We start from the raw sequence: 20,993 nt of genomic DNA, 5'->3' as shown, positions 1-20,993 counted from the left end.
TATGCAAGAGCCAGTGTGGCTGAGGAAGAGTTAACATGATATTTGCTGTTCAACAACACTAGGAGAAATCCCAGGAGCAGAACAAAGGTCTGTATACAACATTCAGTGTCTTGACCAAGACATTGATGCTGTCAGTTGTGAAGGTTTGTGGAAGATCCTGGTGAAGTTTCTTTGCCCAGAGAAGTTTATCAGTATCATACTCCAGTTTCATGATGGCATGCTTGCATGTGTTCTGAACGAAGGCAATGTTTTCATCATTTCCCAGTCACTGTGGAATGAAGCAGGGTTATGTGCTTGACCCCATGCTTTTTAGAATGATGTTTTTTTCAGTATTGTAAGATGCATTCAAACAGGACAAAAGTGGCATCAAGGTCAGTTATCAAAATATAATTAACTATTTAACTTTAAAAGGCTATAAGTCAAGACTAAAGTAGAGAGAAAGTGGTCAGCTTTTTGTTTGAGGATGATTGTGTACTCAGTGTAGCCTCTGAGGCTGGGATGTAATAGAGTATAGATAGTTTCTTGCTTCTTGTGCTAATTTTGGCCTGACGGTTAACACCAAGAAAATAAAGGCTCTCCACCAGTCAGCACCACACCATCGATATATGAAATCACTCTCCTCCAGTTTGGTTTCTGAATTCCCTGACATTCCACTGAAATGTCATTCAGAGGTTACTAGTGTTTTTCTTGTCAAATTCAATGAATTTTTCATATTGTCTCTGTCCTCTGACCTCAGGTTAACATTTAACATAGACAACTCACTCCTTGAAGCTTATTGTTTCTTTGGTTACTATAACATTGCAATTCCCTGGTTTTCCTCTTCTGCCTTTGATCTGTCTTTGCTGACTTCTTTTCCTTTTCTTCCTTCTCCTGGTAATTGTGGATGATCCCTTTATGTGATTTTGTCTTCAGCTGGACCTTCTGCATTCTCTTTAGAAGTCTTTACTACTGTGACTAAAACTATCACTTCTCTGAGGTTGAATCTCAAATCCCAGTTCCTAACTCCAGTTCTATGTAGTTCCAGTTGCTTACTTGGATATCCCTACAAATTTAATAGCATTATAACAGAATGTTTTAGTTTTCCCTTATCTCTTTGTACCTTTCCACCCAGCTTTCATCCCAAAATAAACCCTACTTGTTTATCTAACCAACAAATCCACCTCTGTTGAACAAAAAAATTGTTAAATTGAATCAAATTAGTATTGTCACTTTTCAGGGGTTCTTAGCTAGAAATATTACTTTTAATTTATTTTTCCTCTACTCCCTATATCCAGTTCAATTAAAAAAAACATTAAAGTATCATATATGTGCAAGTCACTGTACTAAGTGATTATGATACAAGGATGATAATGAAGTAGTCATTGCCTTGAAAATACTTTCCATATACAGAGATTAAAAATTGAAAGAAAGGATTTTCCCCCGAACTCCAGTACTTGCTGTTGGAAATTTCTACCTGGATGCTCCACTTGCATCTCAAACTCAGCATATCTAAAATTAAACTGATTTTCTTAACTGTTTTTCCAGACCTCTTTCTGTTGGGGGCCATTTTCTACCCTTTCAATCTTGTATTAAGTCACCAATTCTGTTTAATTTACCTTCACAGATCACTTGTTTTCCCTCCATTTTGTTTCAACAGTGTCAATAGCCTTTTTTTTACGGTTTTACAAATTCTTAGATTCCTTAATGATTTTCATATCTCTTTAACTTAGCATTTATCCATATACCATGATAATCTTCCTAAGGAAAAGATCTGTATCCTTTTTTGAAGTTTTTTTGTAGGGATAGTATTCACTTCCCAATAAAATTCTCCACTTTTATTACCTTCTCATAAAAAAAGTTAAAGGGGAAAAATCTAATATGGTAATTTTAAGTGAGAGTACTTATAACTTTTCATTTGGGGAATTTACTATTTAAGTTTTAATTATTTGGAATCAATGTCCTCCATGGTATTTGACCTAAATATTACCTTTCAGTGTTATCTTAATTTATGTTGTAGAAGTTGTGGTCTATATTATTCTGCTTACTTTACATCATTTCTTAGAATTTTTACTATATTTCTCAGAATTCTTATTAACTTTACCCTTTGGTACAATAATGTTTCATTAAATTCAGGAATCTCATTTTTTAAAATAATTGGGCACAGAACTATAGAACACTGTCTTTTGCAATGACAAAAAATAAAGTAGGAAATGAAATAGGTGCCCTATTTGAATTGAACTGAACAAATTGTAGCATTTTTTTGATGTAATGATATACGATGTCATAAGAAATTAAATGATAAATAAAAGGAATTCAGAGAAACATCAGACAACTTGTATGAACTTTTGCAAAAGAAAGGAAGCAGAGTATGCAGAATGACTAATAACACAATCAAATACATCACTAATAGTCATCCTCTGATTAATTATGACTAATTCCCATACTAGGAAAAAAATTGATGAAACAATACCTCCTTCCTATTTCTAAAGAATTAGGGAAACGGAATAGTAGATAGATTGCTGGGCTTGGAGTTCAAAGCCAGCCTCTTTGCGTGACTTTGGGCAAATCACTTAATAACTTTTGTTGGCTACTAGAGAAGGAAATAGCAAACCACTAAAGTATCTTTGCCAAGAAAACTCCATGGCAGAGGTCCACAGGGTCATGTAGAGTCAAATATGATTGAAATGATTGACCAGCAACAAGCTAATTAGTGTTAGTCCAATAACAAATTTTTATTTTTAAAATTATTGTTCCAAATGTTTTACAAATCAAAACAAGCATTTCTATATGTAAAGAAAAAGAAAGATATTGCACAAATGAAAACAAAGATCCTCCTATATGTTTAACTTACTTTTTTTGGTAATAGATCCAATCTACTACTGTCCCAACCCCTCTCCACTCTCTCTGTATCATATAGCATATCATCATGGAGGTCAACATACATGTGCATATAAATTGAGTCTTTGATGTTTTATCTCTCTGTTCACTTTCTGGAGGTAACATTCTCAGTTTATTCTTCTAGTGTTGATTCTGTGGCTGTGTGAAATCTGATTTTATTGTTCATTATCTCCTATATTTCCAGGTTTTAAAAAAATCAGTTCATTGTTTCTTATTGTATAGTAGTAGTCCTTCACAATCATGCCACAATTTGTTTAGCTATTCTCCAATTTATGGTCATCCTTTCACTTCCAATTCTTTGCCACCACAAAGAGAGCTGCCATAAATATTTTGGAATATATGAGTTATTTTTCTTTTTCCTTAGTCACCTTGGGAAACAGTCCTAGTAATGATATTTCTGGGTCTAAGGGTCTAACAGGATGTAAGTCCAAATTGTTCTTCATAATGGTTAGATCAGTTCACAGTTCCACCAGCAGTACATTAGTCCCTGTTTTTCCACATTTCCTCCAACAATTGCCTGTGCCCCTTATTCATTTTAGCCAATCTAATGGGTTTGTGATATCTCAGAATTGTTTTGGTTTGCATTTTTCAAATCAGTATTGATCTGGAACACTTCTTCATATACCTATATATGGCTTTGATTTCTTCATCTGAAAATTATTTGTTCATTATCTTTTGCCTTCTCAATTGGAGGATGACTCTTATTATAAACTTGACAAAGTTGATTATATATTCTAGATATGAGACCTCTATCTGAGGGGCTGTCTATAAAAATTTTTTTCCAGTTTTCATTTTTCCTCCTAATTTTGGCAATACTTGTTTTAGTTTTACAAAATTGTTGCAATTTAATGTATTCAGTGACAACATTTTTGTAAAATTAATAATCCTGTTTTATTATACATAAGTTGTTGGTGTTGATTTAGTTAAACTGAAACTTATAGAAAAAAAGGTTTGTTTGCATTTGGCTGTGCAAATAGTTTGGGCTTGATATTGGTATGGAACACAAGGGAAAAAAAGGAATATGAAGAGTAGCACTTTGTTTTCCTTCCCCCTGAAGATCTACATAGGATGTAATCACACTATCATAATGTATTCCTATCTCCAAGGAGAGGAGATAGATATAAAAGGGGGGGAAAAGAAAAGAGGGTGTTCCCAAATTGATGTCAGCTCCTCTTTCAGAGACTAGTAAGTCTTTTGCTTATACTTAATTGTTTTTTATGTTACAAGGTAAGATTCAATGTAGGTGTTGTTATGGAACTAGACCTGTGATTTCACTTGTATAAAAGATTCCAAGGAAAAAATTCCTTTACTACTGTAAATCAATAATAGTTCTGCATCTTTGTAGTCTTAGAGAGTTTCCTGGGACTGAAGTCATACAGCTATTTTTCAGAGGTAGAACTTGAACAGAAATCTTCTCTATTCTTCAAGAACAGCTCTGTCTCCTATACTGTGCTGTCCTTTATGTTAAAAAAAAAAAAGACATAAGGTTAATTCTCCACTACTCATACACAAAAAAAGATAAATTATGAGGTTAAACTCTTCCCCTACCCCCATCCCCATCCACAAAAAACAAAGAAAATAGTGTTAACCACAAATATATTCTTTGAATGTAATATTTCTGTCTTTGCCATTTGGGGGCTGTAATGTAGATCCAGTAGTAGGTTGCTGGGTTGAATCATTTTCTTATGTAATTCCATATTATCATTTTATATTTTCTCTACTCCATCGTTAGTTATGAATTTTTCTATCCTCAGATATGGAATATATAACCTTCAATTCATTTGGGTTTTTTTTTGTTTTGTTTTAATTTTTAAGCCCTTACCTTCCATCTTAGAATCAATACTGTGTATAGGTTCCAAGGCAGAAAAGCAGTAAGGGCTAGGCAATGGAGGTTAAGTGACTTGCCCAGGGTCACATAGCTGGGAAGTATCTGGGACCAGTTTTGAACCTAGGACCTTCCATCTCTTGGTCTGGTTCTCAATCCACTGAGCTACCCAGCTGCCCCCTCCTTTGATTTTTTTTTTATAGCACTACTTTTTAATATTTGGAGAATCTGTTCAATTGGACTTTAACGTGATATAGAATTTACTGTAAGATATTGACCTAAATCCCATTTGTTAGAAAGTGAAAAAGTATGTTCTAGAGATTGAAGACTGATTGATCCAAATAAATTCAGCAAGAATTCATGAAATTCCTACTATGTACAAGAAATATTCAGATAAAATAAGGGGGAAAATATATTTTTTTAAACTCTTTACGTTTTGATTCCAAGGCAGAAGAGTGGTTAGGGCTAGGCAATTGGGGTTAGAAGTGTCTGCGTCCAGATTTGAATCTAATACCTCCTGTCTCTGGGACTGGCTCTTTATTCATTGAGCCACCTAGCTGCCCTGAAATCATCATTGTTTTAAAGGAGCTTTTTATTTTACAAAGAGTAACATAAATGTGCCTCCTTATGAGAATGTGAGGAAAGAGAATTAAAGATCCACTATAGAAGAATGGTATGTGGGTGATGATTGAAGGGGAACTATTGATTCCCAAGATGTGATTGTTAGGGGACAGTGAATTACAGAGGACTTCAGACAGACTGCAGTGTCAAGGAGGTATAAGAGAAAAGTTCAGATCCTGCAAGGCAAAGGAACAGCCCAAGTAGGGGAAGGGCAAGGAAGACTCAAGATTCCAGGAAGGAACAGAGGAGCTGAGAGGATTCAAAAACTGTCATTTCATTTCTGATAAACTTCTCTCCTGGAGTATGTGGGTTTTTAAATTAATAATCAATAACTAAATATTATATTTTATAAAGTTTTATTAATAATAACTAAAGCAAAAGAACTGCCTGACTTTAACCTGGTCACAGGTTCAAAAGAGGACGGGAGGAATTACAGCCACTTAAATACAATCATGCAAAACGTGAGGGTGCAGGAAAATGAAACCCTGGGAAAAACTAAGGTACTTCTGGGGGATGAAGTCCAAAGGCTCACAATCTCCATTTATACAAGTGGACAGTCTGAGAGGAGGATCTCTAAGATGGAGGATCCCTCTGGATATCAACTACCTTCCAGTGAACCCCTAAATCTCTCTGGTTCTAACTGAAGACAAAAGTAGATTGGGACATTATAGAAAGCTGTTTACTGAGAAGATCTCTCTTCCCCTTTATTATCCTGAACTTCAACTCATAGCCAGATTAGCTTAGGAGGAAGGACAAACCCAACAGCTGACCAAAGGAAGATTAGGCAGACAGTCTATACCCCTTAGGATTTGGGGGGCAGGTCAGTTGTTAATCTATAGGGATTCCTATCTCCTACTTTCCTCAACCAAACACCCTCATTCTCCCTTCCCTGTGTCCTCAAGAATAAAGTGTTACCTCATAGATCAGGTCTGCCTGCTTTCTGATATCAAAGAAGGAGCCTAAAGATTTGGGGGGGAATCATACCATTCCCCCAAAAGGGAGAATAGTTCAAGACCAGGGCTAAGGAGTAAACTAGATCTCAAAGGGAAAGGTGACAATTGGGATATTGGGAGAATCCATAGGAAGGAAGTTTATTCTGTCTCAGCAACAGCTAAGATCAAGAGGGGAGGTAGTGGGTCATTTCTCTAAGACCTTCTCCTCCAGTCCTTAACCTCCACCTCTCAAATGCAATCTCTGAGGAGACATATTGTCTCCCTCTGGAAGACAAATTGTGATATCTTCCCCAAGGGGAAGAGAGGGAAAGATCTTCCCTCTCTCCATTTCTTCAGTTCTTTCACCCTCACTCTCCAGTTCCCCCGTATGTGACTGTGTGACCTCCTTCTGGTCATATATTACAGAAGCAACAGATGGAACCCAACATTCTGGAAACGAGAAGGGCAATTTGAATAGATCATAAGGTGGGTGAAGGGAAATAATACAAAGCAAGCCTAGAAAAATAGACCAGGGACAAATTGTATAGGCCTTCAAGTGCCAAGCCAAATATTTTTATCTTAGTGGCAATTGAGAGCCAGTGAAGGTTCCTGGCAGAAGAATAAATAACATAGTCACACTTATGCTTTAATAATAAAGTCAGGATTAGGATGATAGATTTGAGGATCATCTCTTTTTAAAACTGGGACTGAATTTGATTTTTCAAGGAAGATCTTATAAAATGAGAAGGGGAATAGGACAAGTTTAGGGTGTACTTCTATTAAATATTTCAAAAGGGGAGTAGGAGCCTACAAAAAAGGCAGACATAAGCAGATAGAGAGCTAGGAGAATGGAGTTTCTCTGAAATCAAGGAAGCGAAGAGTGTAGTTGGAGGTGGTGGTCAACAGTGCCAGCTTTACATGCTTTTAAAATTCATATAAAAATTTCCCTGCTTATATCTGAGAAGAAAAAACAATTAAGATTGACTGGTATACTGGAACAGGCTAACATCTGTCCTGAAAACCATTTTTTATGTTTTTAAACAGAAAATCCCAGTTTAAAACAATTGTGTTTACAGTTTTTGATTCACTAACTTGAACATTCTTTTTAGAAATATGTAGAAATAATAATAGCTTCCATTTATATAACACTAATTTACAGAGAGCTTTCTTCATTGTCATATGAGATAGTATAAATGTTATTCTCATTTTGTATGTGAGGAAATTGTCAGTTTGTGTTTAGACCAAAGTTACACATCTGTTTTTGCTGTCATGTTTAGTGCTATTTTCTTGACACCAGGAAGGCAATATATTCTGATTCTGGACAGTGATTTAATGGTAACATTGAAATGATTTTTAATAGCTATGCTGCATATTAACGGTTCATTGAGGTATATTTTTTAGAAATTTATTCTTTTTATGTAGCACTTTATGTTTTACAGTGCATACATATAATACATTATCATTATTTCATCTGCATACATAGAATATATATATATATACATATATATAGAGAGAGTGTGTGTAGACACGTTTAATAGTTATGTTAATAGTTAATAGTTTAAGATATAAGTATATCTTAAATAGATGTGTGTGTGTGTGTGTGTGTGTGTGTGTGTGTGTGTGTGTGTGTGTGTGTCTACCCTTAACCCCCTTCCACCTCCCTAGATGCTATAGTAGTTAGAGTGCTGGTCCTGAAATCAAATGTAAACCCAGATATTTACTAGTTGTATGATCCTAGGCAAGCCACATGTTTGCCTCAGTTTCTTCATCTGTTATATTAGAATGAGCTAGAAGAGGAATGGGAAACCACTTCAGTTATCTTTGCTGAGAAAAACCCAAATGGAATCATGAAGCATCAGACATGACTGAAAAATAACTGAACTGAACATATATGTGTATTGCATGCCTGTGTATATAGATATGTGTATATATCTATATAAAGTTCTTTTGAAGCAAAACAAGCATAGTACTCTGTAGTTTTTATTAGAATCTGAGGCTTAAGTTTAATAGTAGTTCTGTGTTTTGTACAACTCTGAAATATGAATCTTTTCCGTGTAATCTCATGCCAGTGTTGACCCATGTGGATTAAAATAGCCTTATTTTAATCCATGACCAAATTTGGAATTGGAATATCTATCCACTGGGAATTTGTAAATTATTGTAGTTTTATAGCATGACAGGTTTATATAAATAATTATAGTGATTCCCATTGCTATTTTAAATTAAAATAGAGAAACATAGTGAAACAAGTGCTGAAGATGCCAGATTAGGTTAGTGTTTCCTTTTCTTATACCTGTAACATCTCAATACCATTTAAAAAGAAAAAAAAAAGGTTTAAAATACTGGTTAAGAAGATAAAAATTTTGGGGGCAGCTAGGTGGCTCGGTGGATTAAGAGTCAGGCCCAGAGACAGGGAAGTCCTGGTTTCAATTCTGGCCTCAGACACTTCTTAGCTGTATGACCCTGGGCAAGTCACTTAACCCCAATTGCCTAGCTGCTACCACTCTCCTGACTTGGAACCAATACACAGTATTGATTCTAAGACAGAGGGTAATGGTTTAAAAAAAATTTTTTTTAAAGATTAAAATTTTATCCCATGGGTTTAGAGCAGAGCATATAACTTTTTTTTTTTTGCTTTATGATTTAAAGCATTTTATCTTTAATTCCTATTCATATTTTGTGGTAAATTAATCTTCCAAAAACTGTTTTGTCTTCTATTTTCTTGTATTTGTTAGGGTTAAAATTTGACTATGTTACTGTTTGCTAGGTATAGGAGTTAACTTGCTTTTCTAATGATAAAAAAACTTTCAAAAATATTCCTTTTGCCTAATTACTTTTTATATGCTGCATATCATGCCATGTATGTGTTTATTAAATAGAAATTTACCATAGTAAATATAAGTTGTCTTTTTTGGTTCATTTTTTATAATTATTTTATTTTTATAATTTTATAATTCCCTAAAAACTTGAATGTGGAATGGAAAATGGAATAAGTGAAATTAAAAACAATTAATACTTATTTCTAACCTTTTCTCTTTACACAGATAAAGATACAATAAGTAAAATTAGAGATTTGCGCATGAAAGCTGAAGATTATGAAGTAGTGAAAGTGATTGGTAGAGGAGCATTTGGAGAAGTGCAATTGGTAGGTTTTTTCAGAGCTTAAGGATGATATGTTATCTTGTTAAGAATACCTGCATTTCAGTGATTTTTTTACTTCAGTATTGAATGTTTTTGGAAAACTGATTGCTTTGAATTTTGGTTGCCCACTTCCTGAAAAAAAAAAATACACAATTTCTAGGGTGAAATTCAACCTACAATATTGTATTTTTCATAGAAAATTCATTTGATCCATGCATGAGGGTAGAAGGAATTAAAGCTTCAGGAGTCAAATCATCCCTTTAGTAAGAATTGAGTATCTCATGAGATTCTATCTAGCCTATTTAGATAGAATTGGGAGGGATATAATACTATAATTTTCTTCCTCCTTTCTTCTGTTTACCTAGCCTTGTGACACACTTCCTGCTGTCCTGTTCTATCCTTTTATTTCTCTTAATTGGGTCTAAGTTGCCAGGCATTTGCCTGGCATGGTAATCTTAGTGGTTTGTTAGGGTACTTGTCAGTTATCTTTCAAATGACATAAATAATCTGCTATCTTTTAATATACATGGTGCATCAGAGTTTTTCTTGTGGTGTTCACTTTCTCTTGGTAGGTTTCTTTGAATACTCACTTATACCATCTTCCTTTAATTACTAAAGATCTAATCTAAGATAGATAAATCATTTTTATGAACTTTCTATGTGCTAGGCACTGTGCTAAGTTATAAGCCAACATTCTGATTTAGCCCCAAAGGGGCTAAATATTATAATTTTCTTTCAGTTAGAGATCAAGTACAATTTCCTATTTCTTCCTCTTATCAAAGAAATAATTTTAAAAAATGGAAGTGCGTAGATTTCACAGATTTGAGACAGTGCTAAAGATGGTACAAGGAAACTTATAAAAATTATCCCTGATAAGTTTAATTTTAGCAGAGTAAAAGTCCAGGAGTTAATGTAACTGTTGTATGTGTATTTTTTCTCCCATTTTTCCCCTCCTTTATACTTTTAATTTCTCTTTTTCACTCAAAACTTCTTGAGATGCTGCCGCCAAGGGGCAGCTAGGTTGCATAGTGGATAGAGCACCAGACCTAGAGTTGAGAGAGGACCTCTGTTTTGGGCAAGTCATTTAACTCCAGTTGCCTGTTCCTTACCACTTTTTTGCCTTAGAATCAACAGCATCAATTTTAAGCAAGAAGTTAAACGTTTAAAAAAAATGCTGCTAAAATGTTTTAAAAAAAATCAAACATGTTAAGAAAAGAACCTTTACTTCCTGATATAGTCTATTCAATTTTTTAATAACTATTTGTTAAGGAGTTTTTCCTTTATCAAACTAAAATTTGCTTCTTTCCAACTTCTACCCATTGCTTCTACTTCTTACTTCTTAATTAGAATAGAATAAATGTAATCTCTTTCACATGGCAGCCTTCCTAGCCCTTGAATATTACTATCATATTCTTCCCAAGTTTCATATGGCATAGGGCCCCTTTAAAATGCTGGCTGATTGATTCAAAGTCCTTGACTATTCTTATTCTCCTGGACATTCTTATCAATTTTCTTCATAATATGTTATCTGATCCAAAGTATCACTCCCTGGATATTATAACTTTCTTAAACAGCCATTAAGTTTGTTGGCTACCATACAAACAGTTCAGGAAAACCTTCAGCTTTACTCTGCACTGCTTTTTAGCCAGACTTTTCCCATTTGGTATTTATCAAGGTGATTTTTTTTTTTTGGTAAGGGTAAATTTCCTTATTAGAATTCATTAAATGTTCTATTCTATTAAGATCTTTTTGGAACCTGACTTCATCATCCAATGTTGGTTCTCTTCTACCTTTTGGTCAGTTGCAGATTGAGTAAAAAGATCTTTTATGCTTTTATCGAAATCACTGATAAATAGCATAGGACTACCCAGCACAGATATCTAGGCTCTTCTTCTGGAGTCTTCCTACTAAGCTATGTCAAACCACTAGTGGTGGTTCTTTGAATTCAGCCAGAAGTTAGAATGGGAATTATGATTAGAAGAATAAAAATAATCTAAATTGGAAGGTAGCCTGACTAATTCCTTTAATGAAGAAATGGTTTTGGTCATTAAAACAGATGATGTTTTTTTTCTTGCTAAAGGTCTCATTTTAGAAATAAAATAATATGGAATAGGCATCAAAAGGGGGTGGACAAAAGTGAGTATATGGAGATCAGTTTGTCAGTTTTGATTACTTTTTACTTACACTGATAATTAGCATGGATTTTGATTTTTGTTTTATGTAATAAATTGTATCACACAAGACAATTTTCAGAAGTTAATGTAGAGATAAGAGTCTTTTTTTGTTACTTAAAGTGATTAAATCTAATACAATTTGTTAAATATGTATTTCAGCTATAGGAGGGAATATTTAGCTACCTAGCTGTTTAACTTTTTTCAAGTTGAAATATTCATTACCTGTTTAGTGAATTGATGTACTTTATTGTAATTTCTGAGAATTATCTAAGATATTATAATTAGGTAAAACAAAATCTTTGTTTTAAAGGTAAGACATAAATCCACCAGGAAGGTGTATGCTATGAAGCTGTTGAGTAAATTTGAGATGATTAAGAGATCAGATTCTGCTTTCTTCTGGGAAGAACGAGACATTATGGCTTTTGCTAACAGCCCCTGGGTGGTTCAGGTATAGTTATCCTACTGTTTTATTTTGTTAAAGAATAAATGTCTAATTAGGAAGGGAGAAAGAATGGGGAAAAACGGAACTCATTAGAACACTACTTAATGTACCAGTCACTATTCTAAGCACTTTACAAATACTATCATATTAGATCCTCACAACAACCCTGGGAGGTAACTGCAGTTATTATCCCTATTTTGTAGTTGAGGAAAACAAATCGGATAGAGACTAAATGACTTGTCCAGGGTCACACAATCAATAAGTATTTGAGACTGGCTTTGAACTTTGGTCCTCCTGACTCTAAGCAATTGCCCTTGGAAACTAAATCAAGAAAATAAAAGTTTTAAGTTTGGTGAAAACAATTTTATTACTTTATATGTTCTTTATGATATAATCATTTGCCATTCATTGCCAAGTTCATGCTATAAATAAATAGTTGTGGCATCTATGTAAAGTTAAAAGCAATTATGATATGCCTAGCAAATGGATCTACTTCTACATAGTAAATGTTTTCTTGCATTTGATATAATCTATTCAGTGGGTTTTATTCATAGGTAAAGATTTCTAGGTAGTTTCTTAACATTTGATGGAATAAAATTTTCAAGTCCAGCATGCATCTTTTCTCTCTATAATTTTTTTCTGAAACGGAGAGTAAGTTTTCATCAGATTAGTGCTGTTACCTTGATTTTATGATCTGCTCAGCAATGAGTACGTAATTTTCATTTGAGATCCAATTCAAAACAATGGGAATTGCCTTGGTATCTTTAAACATTTTAAAAATAGAGCTCTTTTTTTAAGAATTAAAGTAAATGTGGTATAGTTTTACCATTCAAGGGTTGTTCCATTAATTCTTCATGATACAGTGAGAACCTTGGTGCTTTCAAAGACTTTCAGTAGGACACAATATAAATCAAAGACATTTTATTTTTCATCAAGAACCACTTAGAGTTTTAAATGCTAATGATTTAAATCTAGTGGTTATCCTCTTCAGGTTAAAGAAGTGTCTGTTATTATAGCTATTGTCTAGATTCAGAGATATCTTTCCATCTTTGAAAGTAGTGGGTTCCCTTTTCAGTTTCAAAGTCAGTAAACTGAAAAAATAAAAAATAAAGTAAAAACAACATACAAAAGAGAAATGAACAAAAATGAAATGGCTAAACTGAAAGTAAAAGACCTAATGGGGACCTTGTGATCTTGGACAAGTAAGTCACATTAACGTTTCTGGACCTTACTTTGATAAAATGGAGATTGAACTAGCTCTAAATCCATAATGCTTTGCTATAGAATTAGGAGTAGACAATATGTAAAGTATGATTATTCTGAATTAATGTTTTTGTGAGTAAAATATTTATACTGACAACCATTTTTCTTGATTCTCTTCTGGTAAAATGTCTATTTTGTATTTATATCTTAAATAGTTATATTATGCATTCCAAGATGATCGGTATCTCTACATGGTAATGGAATATATGCCTGGTGGAGATCTTGTTAATTTAATGAGCAACTATGATGTGCCTGAAAAATGGGCCCGCTTCTATACTGCAGAAGTAGTTCTTGCTTTGGATGCAATCCATTCTATGGGCTTTATTCATAGGTAAGACTTTTAACCATCAAAAAATTATTTTCTTGTTTTATTAAAATTAAAAACTAAAGGGGACAGCTTGGTGTTTCAGTGGATTGAGAGCCAGGCCCCAAAACAGGAAGTCCTTGGTTCAAATATGGCCTCAGACACTTCCTAGCTGTGTGACCCTGGGCAGGTCACTTAAACCCCTATTGTCTACCCCCATTGCCTAGCTTGTACTACTCTTCTGTGTTGGTTCCAAGACAGAAGGTTAAGGTTAAGAAAAAAAAAATTAAAAACTAAGAATTACTTATGTCATCCTGGCATTGTGGTTTTTTTCTACTAATATAGAACAAAAATGATAAATTTCATAGATTTGTCTTTATTTTTTAAAAATTAGGTACCAATATAGGTTAAAAAATGTAATCATTTAATAATCTGTTTAATGTATATAGGTCACTGAAATAAATAATAATACCTATAGAACATTCCTTCTAACTTCTTAACTTTAAAATCCAAGACACTGCCAGAAATGTTTTATACTATTCTAGGAATTAGCCCTTTTTTCCCCCCTTCCCCTAGAGATGTGAAGCCTGACAACATGCTGCTGGATAAATCTGGTCACTTGAAGCTAGCTGATTTTGGTACTTGTATGAAGATGAATAAGGTTAGTATATTTTAATGTGAACATGAAATAGCCAAATGAAGAAAATTACATTGTTAGAAAATGTTACAGAATTAACTAGCCTTATGTGGACTTCTACGGTATTGATGTGGACTGTCTGTATTTGTTGAACTGGGTACCATAGTAACGATGCTGTATAAAGAATTTGTCCATGATTTATTTTTTCTTCTCTATTTAGGGTAAATGTAGATTGCCAGATTGTCCTTCATAGCAACTTTATAACATACCCTTATTGGTAACTGAAAATGGAATTAGTTTAAATATTACTAAATAGTTGTATAATTATTGTGACTAGGCTCAAACAGATTCTGTCATGTTTATAATTTAAATTTTATTGTGCCTTTGGATTTTTGAATTATATTTTATTGTTCATAGTTCTTAAAACAGCTAGGATTTTTCTCATTCCTATTAGGATAACCTTTATTTTAATATTTAAGGTTCATCAAAGTAGTGATGAAATAGTAAAAAATTACCTTTTCCCAAGAAAATACATTTATAAGTTTATTATATATTGGGAAGAAATGCTCTTTGGCAGTTTTTACACTGAAGATTTTATTGCAGTTTTAAAGAATAAATTTCCTAAATTTTATTCAGACTATATAGAATTTATTGATTAATTCAACAAACCTTTTAAAAACTTTTGTAAAATGCTTTGTGGTAAATTCATGATAAGTCATATACACAAATAAATATAATGTGTTAGAAGAGAAATTTCCAAAAGGAATTGTGAAGTTCCATGAGTTCAGATGAGAAACTATAGCTTTGAGATGGATATTGGAGAAGGAAAGAAGGAATCTGATAAAACTTTCTAGAATTGGTAGCATTTGGCCTTCTCTTTTAAGATGTCAACAGATTTATTTTTGTATTTGTTTTTTTCTTTTTTGCATTTTCAAGTATGAGACCAGATCTTTTAGTAGCATATAATTAAGGCCTTTACTTGTTTACTGAGGGTATATATGCTTCTTCAAAGATATTTCATGCCTTCAGATATCTATATCCTGGAACTTGGGGGTCTTTTACCCTCTGGAGAACTTGAATAAAGCCAGCCTGCATAGACAAACTACAAGCAGGCTGCAAAAGAGCTCTGCAACCAGCCTCAGGGGTATCAAGGAGTGGTAAACTATAACACTTGAGAAAGGAAAGGGTCACACTAAGAGCTGGGATTCCTGAGATAGGACTGTAATACAATTGAAGAAGCTTCTAAAACACATAAAGGCACTTAACATTGGGACTGTGTCCACAGATCCCACCCACACTAAGGATCCCCAAACAGTTTAAGGTCTATAGTTCAACCCAAAACAGGTGTGCCTGGTACTGGGGTTTCTCAAAGGGCAGGGGTAAAATTGAGGCATCCATATTTCACGATGAGAGGACTAAAATCATAATGTGGTCAAAATCTAGCAGGAGCAGTATGACAAGACATGAAAAGACAGAAGCTTATATTTAGAAAAAAGTAATTTCAAGGTTAAGAATATTAGAAGCAGAGAAATTTTAGGTGACAGAGAAGTCTAAATTTCTTTGGGTAATAGGGCAAGTGAAGCTGAAGGACCAAAACAGAGGAGATTGATGAGTTTGAGTATATTAATCATTAGTATTGATTCCCCCCCTTCCCCCCATTGTCAGCAATGATATGGTTTGGGAGAGAAGGAAGACTGTAAACTTAAGTGTTTTTCATTGAAGGTGGTAAGAGATGGTCCTAGAGGTCAATAGATAGTAGGGATAAGAATCAAAATAGGATAGATTATTTATTAATTCTATGAATTTGAAAGGAGAGAGAGCTGGGAGTGATCATTCAGTTTCCATATGTTCTCAGCTGTGGAGAGATGGTAAAGGCTGGGAAGGGTTAGGGTGTGTGAAGAAAGCTGAAGGCCTTCACTGATTGCACTCTAAGATGATTCTAAAAAAAGAAAAAATTTCTTCATATGACTTTGTGTATGTCTATATTCTGATTCATTTTAGGAAGGTATGGTACGATGTGATACAGCGGTTGGAACACCTGATTATATTTCTCCTGAAGTATTAAAATCCCAAGGTGGTGATGGCTATTATGGACGAGAATGTGACTGGTGGTCAGTTGGAGTATTTTTATATGAAATGCTTGTAGGTGAGTAAAATAGCACTTATATTTATGAAGTAGTTTATGAAGCTAATATGTTTAGCTGTTATTTTGCTAATCTCTTTTATTTTGGTTTATGTGGAACAAAAAGCTTCATTTAGTCATTCATTAGTCAATCAGTTAGCCATTTAGGTATATTTTCCTGATATACTAACCTTTTTTTAGATACCAAATACCCATGCCTTTTAGTTTTAACTGATGTACATTGCTTATAAATTAGAATACTGTTTAAACTTGATTTTGATGGTTTAAATATAGAAAATTTTGTCTAATTTACTATATTTTTCAGGTGATACACCTTTTTATGCAGATTCACTGGTCGGGACATATAGCAAGATTATGAACCATAAGAATTCGCTTACCTTCCCTGATGATAATGATATATCAAAGGAAGCAAAAAATCTTATTTGTGCCTTCCTTACTGACAGGTAATGTGTCTTATAAGTAGACAAATTTGTTTTAAGATCAAAACGCTAAGGGGATTTTTACTCTCCATCTTTTCTATAATTAGAACCTATATTTGATCTGTTAGGTATTTAGTTTGTTTATTTTAATTCCTTAAACTCTTACCTTCCCTCTTGGAATCAATACTAAAGGCAAGAATCATATTAAGCCAGCATCATCGATTTAAGGTTGGAGAAGACTGTGACCAGGCATCTTTTAAAATTGGAATGCCTTTCTTAAGGGAGTAAAGGGGATGATTTATGGAAAAGGAGAAAAACATTAGGAAACACAGAGAACAGGATAACAAATGGAGATTTTGGTGTTGTTTTTTTTTTAACCCTTATCTTCCATCTTGGAATTAATACTGTGTATGGGTTCCAAGGCAGAAGAGTGGTAAGGGCTAGGCAATAAAGGGTCAAGTGGCTTGCCCAGGACCACACAGCTGGGAAGTGTCTGAGGCCAGATCTAAACTTAGGACCTCCCATCTCTAGGCCTAACTCTCAAAACACTGAGCCACCCAGCTTGCCTCCTTTGTTAAGTATTTATGATATCAAATGTTTCACTTTTAAATTAATGGATACCTTATTCATGAATCCTGGTAGAGTTACTTAACTTTCTCTTTTGTTATTTTAATCAAAAACAAGGGTGTGTAGTGGGCAAAGGAGATGTTATCCTAGTATTTGAATCTTGTTTTTAGCTGCAACTCTTGGCAACCTTCATTAATCATTGAGCTTCTTCTTTCCCCTAGTTAATAAAGCACAGAAATAAATACATCATAATCATAGAATTTTAGCAGTAAAAGGGACCTTGAAGTTAATGGAAACTAGTGATCTCAAATTTGTATTACATATTTTTTTAAGTTTAAGTTATGGTCCAGTTGTCTTATATAACTTTTTGTTTCTTTTCACAGAGACAAGTTATACATAGTATTCCACGTGGGTGGGGCTATGTATTAGAAGTTTGAGATTCCAGATATACTCTAATGCCTTTTCTTATACAAGCAAAGAAGCTGGTAGCCCACTGATTTGCCTGAGATCATATAACTAGTTAGGTATAGAATTATATGAGAATGAGTAGTTTCTTGAGTTGTAGTGTTCTGAAATTGAGGAATAGGCAAGTTAATTCTTAGTCTAAAATTTCCAAGTCTCATCTTCTTCCTTATTGGATATGGTTTGTAGTACCATAAAGATCTAACTCCTAACTCTAGGAGATTATTGTCTTTCCTTGGCAAAATAAACTTTTATTTGCCATTTTAGCACTGCCATAATTCCCATGGGCTTATAAAATACCTTCTATATTTCAGAATTTCTTTGATATTTAGGTTGAAACTGTTTCTGTGAAGCTAATATTGAATGCATATTTTCAAAAAGAATTTCAATATTTAAAAAAATTAAGAATTTAGAAAAGGAAGAAGCTATTTGTGTAAGCTCACCTTTCAAATTCCAAAATTCAGGCTTGAGACTTTGACCTTTGGCGTAACTAGGAAATGATCTTTTGGGATTATAGTTGCCCCTTGATTTTCTAGCATCTTTTAGCAAGAGAGAAGGAAAAATTAAGAAATGGATAAATTTGTATCCCCAGCCCATTTTCAGGGCAGAGAGAGATTGTAATAATGAAGGTGGAAAAATGAAGAACAGTCAGATAAGAGGAGAGTTAAGTGCTGCCTACTTATTTTCCAATGCAACCAAAGGCAAGTTGGCTTAAGGAAACTGTTATTTATTCTTGAAGGAATATTCAGTAATGCAATTATTTCAAAACAGGGGAAACATTTTTTGGAGATAATTATTTAGAGCATATTTTTCTTTTCACATTATAGGTAAGGTAAGATTTGTTAGGAAAATAGAATTGTTAAGGTCACTAAGAAAAAGAAGAGGCTCCATGGAAGAGCCATTTGTTATACCTAGGATTGGGGGTAGCTTCTGAATAATGATTCTGCAAGGAAATTAAGGAATGGTCAGAGAGGTCACAGGAGAAGAACTAGGAAAGAGTGTTGTCTTGAGGGAGGAATGTTCAGCAAGAATTGATGACAATGTCAAAAGGTACACAAAATTCAAGGAAGATAAAGACTATAAAAAGACTTTCAGATTTAGCTGTTTTTGGAGAGAGCCATTTCAGTTGAATAGTAGGATTGGGAAGATACATTGTAAGAAGTTGACAAGTAAATGGGATGCAACCAATATGGATGGCTTTTCCCAAGAATTTTCCTATTAAGAGGCAAAGAAATATGGGAGAATTACTTTTAAAGGGGAGGGGGAGCAGAGAGTTCAAAAGTGAAGTGCCTGAGTATTTATTTTTTTGGTAAGAACGATATGTGGGCATATTTGTAGGCAGTAGAGAAGGAACTAGTGGATTTCAGATGAGTGGGGCAAGGATAAAGCAGAGGCAGAGTTGGGATCAGAGGCAAAAATAGAGGATCTGGTCTTAAAAAGCAGAAGGTCCCAGCCTTAGAAGCCAGAGAAAAAGAGGTGAGAATGTAAGATAATAGAGACATTTTGACATATAGAGTACTCAAAAAGAGGAAATTCATAATGAAGAGCTTTTCTCTGAATAAACTATGAAGTGAGTTCCTCTGCTGATAGGGAAGGAGGTGTGTGTGTGGGGGGGAGTGGATAGCATAGAAAACTTAAAGAGAAAAGAGGTTCGAAATAGCTACTGTAGGTTAGAAAAACAAAGAGAAAAGGATTGCTTTATAGTAAGGAGATCATCCCAGGCAAGATTAGATAACATATCATTAACACAGCATAGATGGGAGACTTTATTTAGTGATATTCAATGGCCCTTGAGGTAGGAATGGAGAAGGTAGATAATAGTGGTAGAGCAATACAGGGTTGAGGTCTATCAGAGCATGAGTATTAGTACAAAAAGGGAAATATATTTGAAATAATTATAGGGGAAAAAAATGAAGCCAGAGGAAAGTGGGTATATGTAAACCTTAGAAAGTAAGGGAAGGGTTGGAGTATATCAAGTCCTGGTGAAGATTCAGGATAGATTTAGGAGTGAGGTAGAAAGATAGAATTTTAGGAACTTGTGGTTTGCCTTTTCCTTCTATTTTTGTTTTTTTTTTTAATGTTTTTTAATATCCAGCTCTTTGTTCATTAAAGAACAGATAGTATAGTGTTGGAGGGGTTGTTAGGCAAGTGTACATCCTTAAGGAATTTAGAGCTTTGGTTCAGAAGGCTTTTTCTCCAAGAGGATTCTTCCTCTTTCCCATAAGCAGTGAAATTAGGCAATCTGGCAATCATCATGGCAGCTAGTAAAAAATAATTCCAAAAATGATTTGTTTTTTAAAAGGAGAGTATATTTTGGACAAACCATGGGAATATACTGTTAATGTGGCTCTGGATTGATCCAGTCAAATCAATTTGGAATTTTGCAAATAAAGTGACCAAAATTATTGATACCCTTTGATCTAGTAATTGCTGTATTCAAAGATCAAAGACAGAAACAACAAAACAATTAACAGGGAAGGGGAATCCTAAAACATCTTCATAGCAGCTACTTCCTCTCCAAATAACAAACAAAAGAATATCGTTTCTCTCTCAACTTATTGAAACTTGTCCTATTTAACAGATATTTCTTGCATAAATCAGAGGGTTCTTGAAACTTAAAATTTTCTTCCTACTCTCTGAAAAGCTTTAGATTTAATAATTTTTAAATTGGGAGGAATTTTTAGAATTTTTAGATTTAATTTAAATAGATTGAAGTTTAAATGAACTTGTGTGCTGCTTTAATCATAATGCTTGAAGTCCTTGGATCTACCCTAGGTATTTTAGTACAAAAATTTTTTTAGGGAAATTTTTAGTACTCTGGTGGTTAGAAAGTTAACCTATTTCCCTAAATAATCTAACTTAAGATCATTTGACTGAACAGTTCATTGGCATTTTCTTTTGTAGCTAAATGCCATTACATCTGTCTTTTGTAGAAAAGCAGATAAATTTCTTGTTTGTGGGATTGCAGCTTTTCAAATGTGTTTTGCTCTGAGGTGTGACTTTAGGCCCTCAGATTAATGTATTTAGTGCCACTGCTTCTATTTTGATGAATATTCTCCTATCCTATTAGAGAAGTTGAGAGTTGGGACTAAATAAAGACCAGATTGTGAATTCTATATTTAGCTTTCCCATTTAACTAGCTGTATTCTTTGGGCAACTCAACCTCTGAGCTTCAATTTTATCATT

General features: G+C 33.9%; 1 protein-coding gene across 3 annotated transcripts in view; it reads left to right on the top strand.

Annotated features, from left to right (window-relative positions):
- Positions 1 to 20,993, top strand: part of ROCK1 (Rho associated coiled-coil containing protein kinase 1) — a 133,836-nt gene that overhangs the window by 50,614 nt on the left and 62,229 nt on the right. For all 3 annotated transcript variants that reach the window (XR_008917682.1, XM_056823779.1, XM_056823780.1), the window contains exons 3-8: positions 9,300 to 9,400; positions 11,881 to 12,018; positions 13,431 to 13,606; positions 14,156 to 14,240; positions 16,218 to 16,362; positions 16,664 to 16,802. Coding sequence is in view for 2 of the 3 variants with exons in the window: in XM_056823779.1 (XP_056679757.1) it covers positions 9,300 to 9,400; positions 11,881 to 12,018; positions 13,431 to 13,606; positions 14,156 to 14,240; positions 16,218 to 16,362; positions 16,664 to 16,802 (784 nt within the window). In the remaining variant the exon portion in view is untranslated. The remainder of the gene's footprint in view (positions 1 to 9,299; positions 9,401 to 11,880; positions 12,019 to 13,430; positions 13,607 to 14,155; positions 14,241 to 16,217; positions 16,363 to 16,663; positions 16,803 to 20,993) is intronic.

Source organism: Monodelphis domestica, chromosome 3, assembly GCF_027887165.1.
Source record: "Monodelphis domestica isolate mMonDom1 chromosome 3, mMonDom1.pri, whole genome shotgun sequence".
NCBI lineage: Eukaryota > Metazoa > Chordata > Mammalia > Didelphimorphia > Didelphidae > Monodelphis > Monodelphis domestica.
This window is presented reverse-complemented; position numbering and strand designations above follow the sequence as displayed.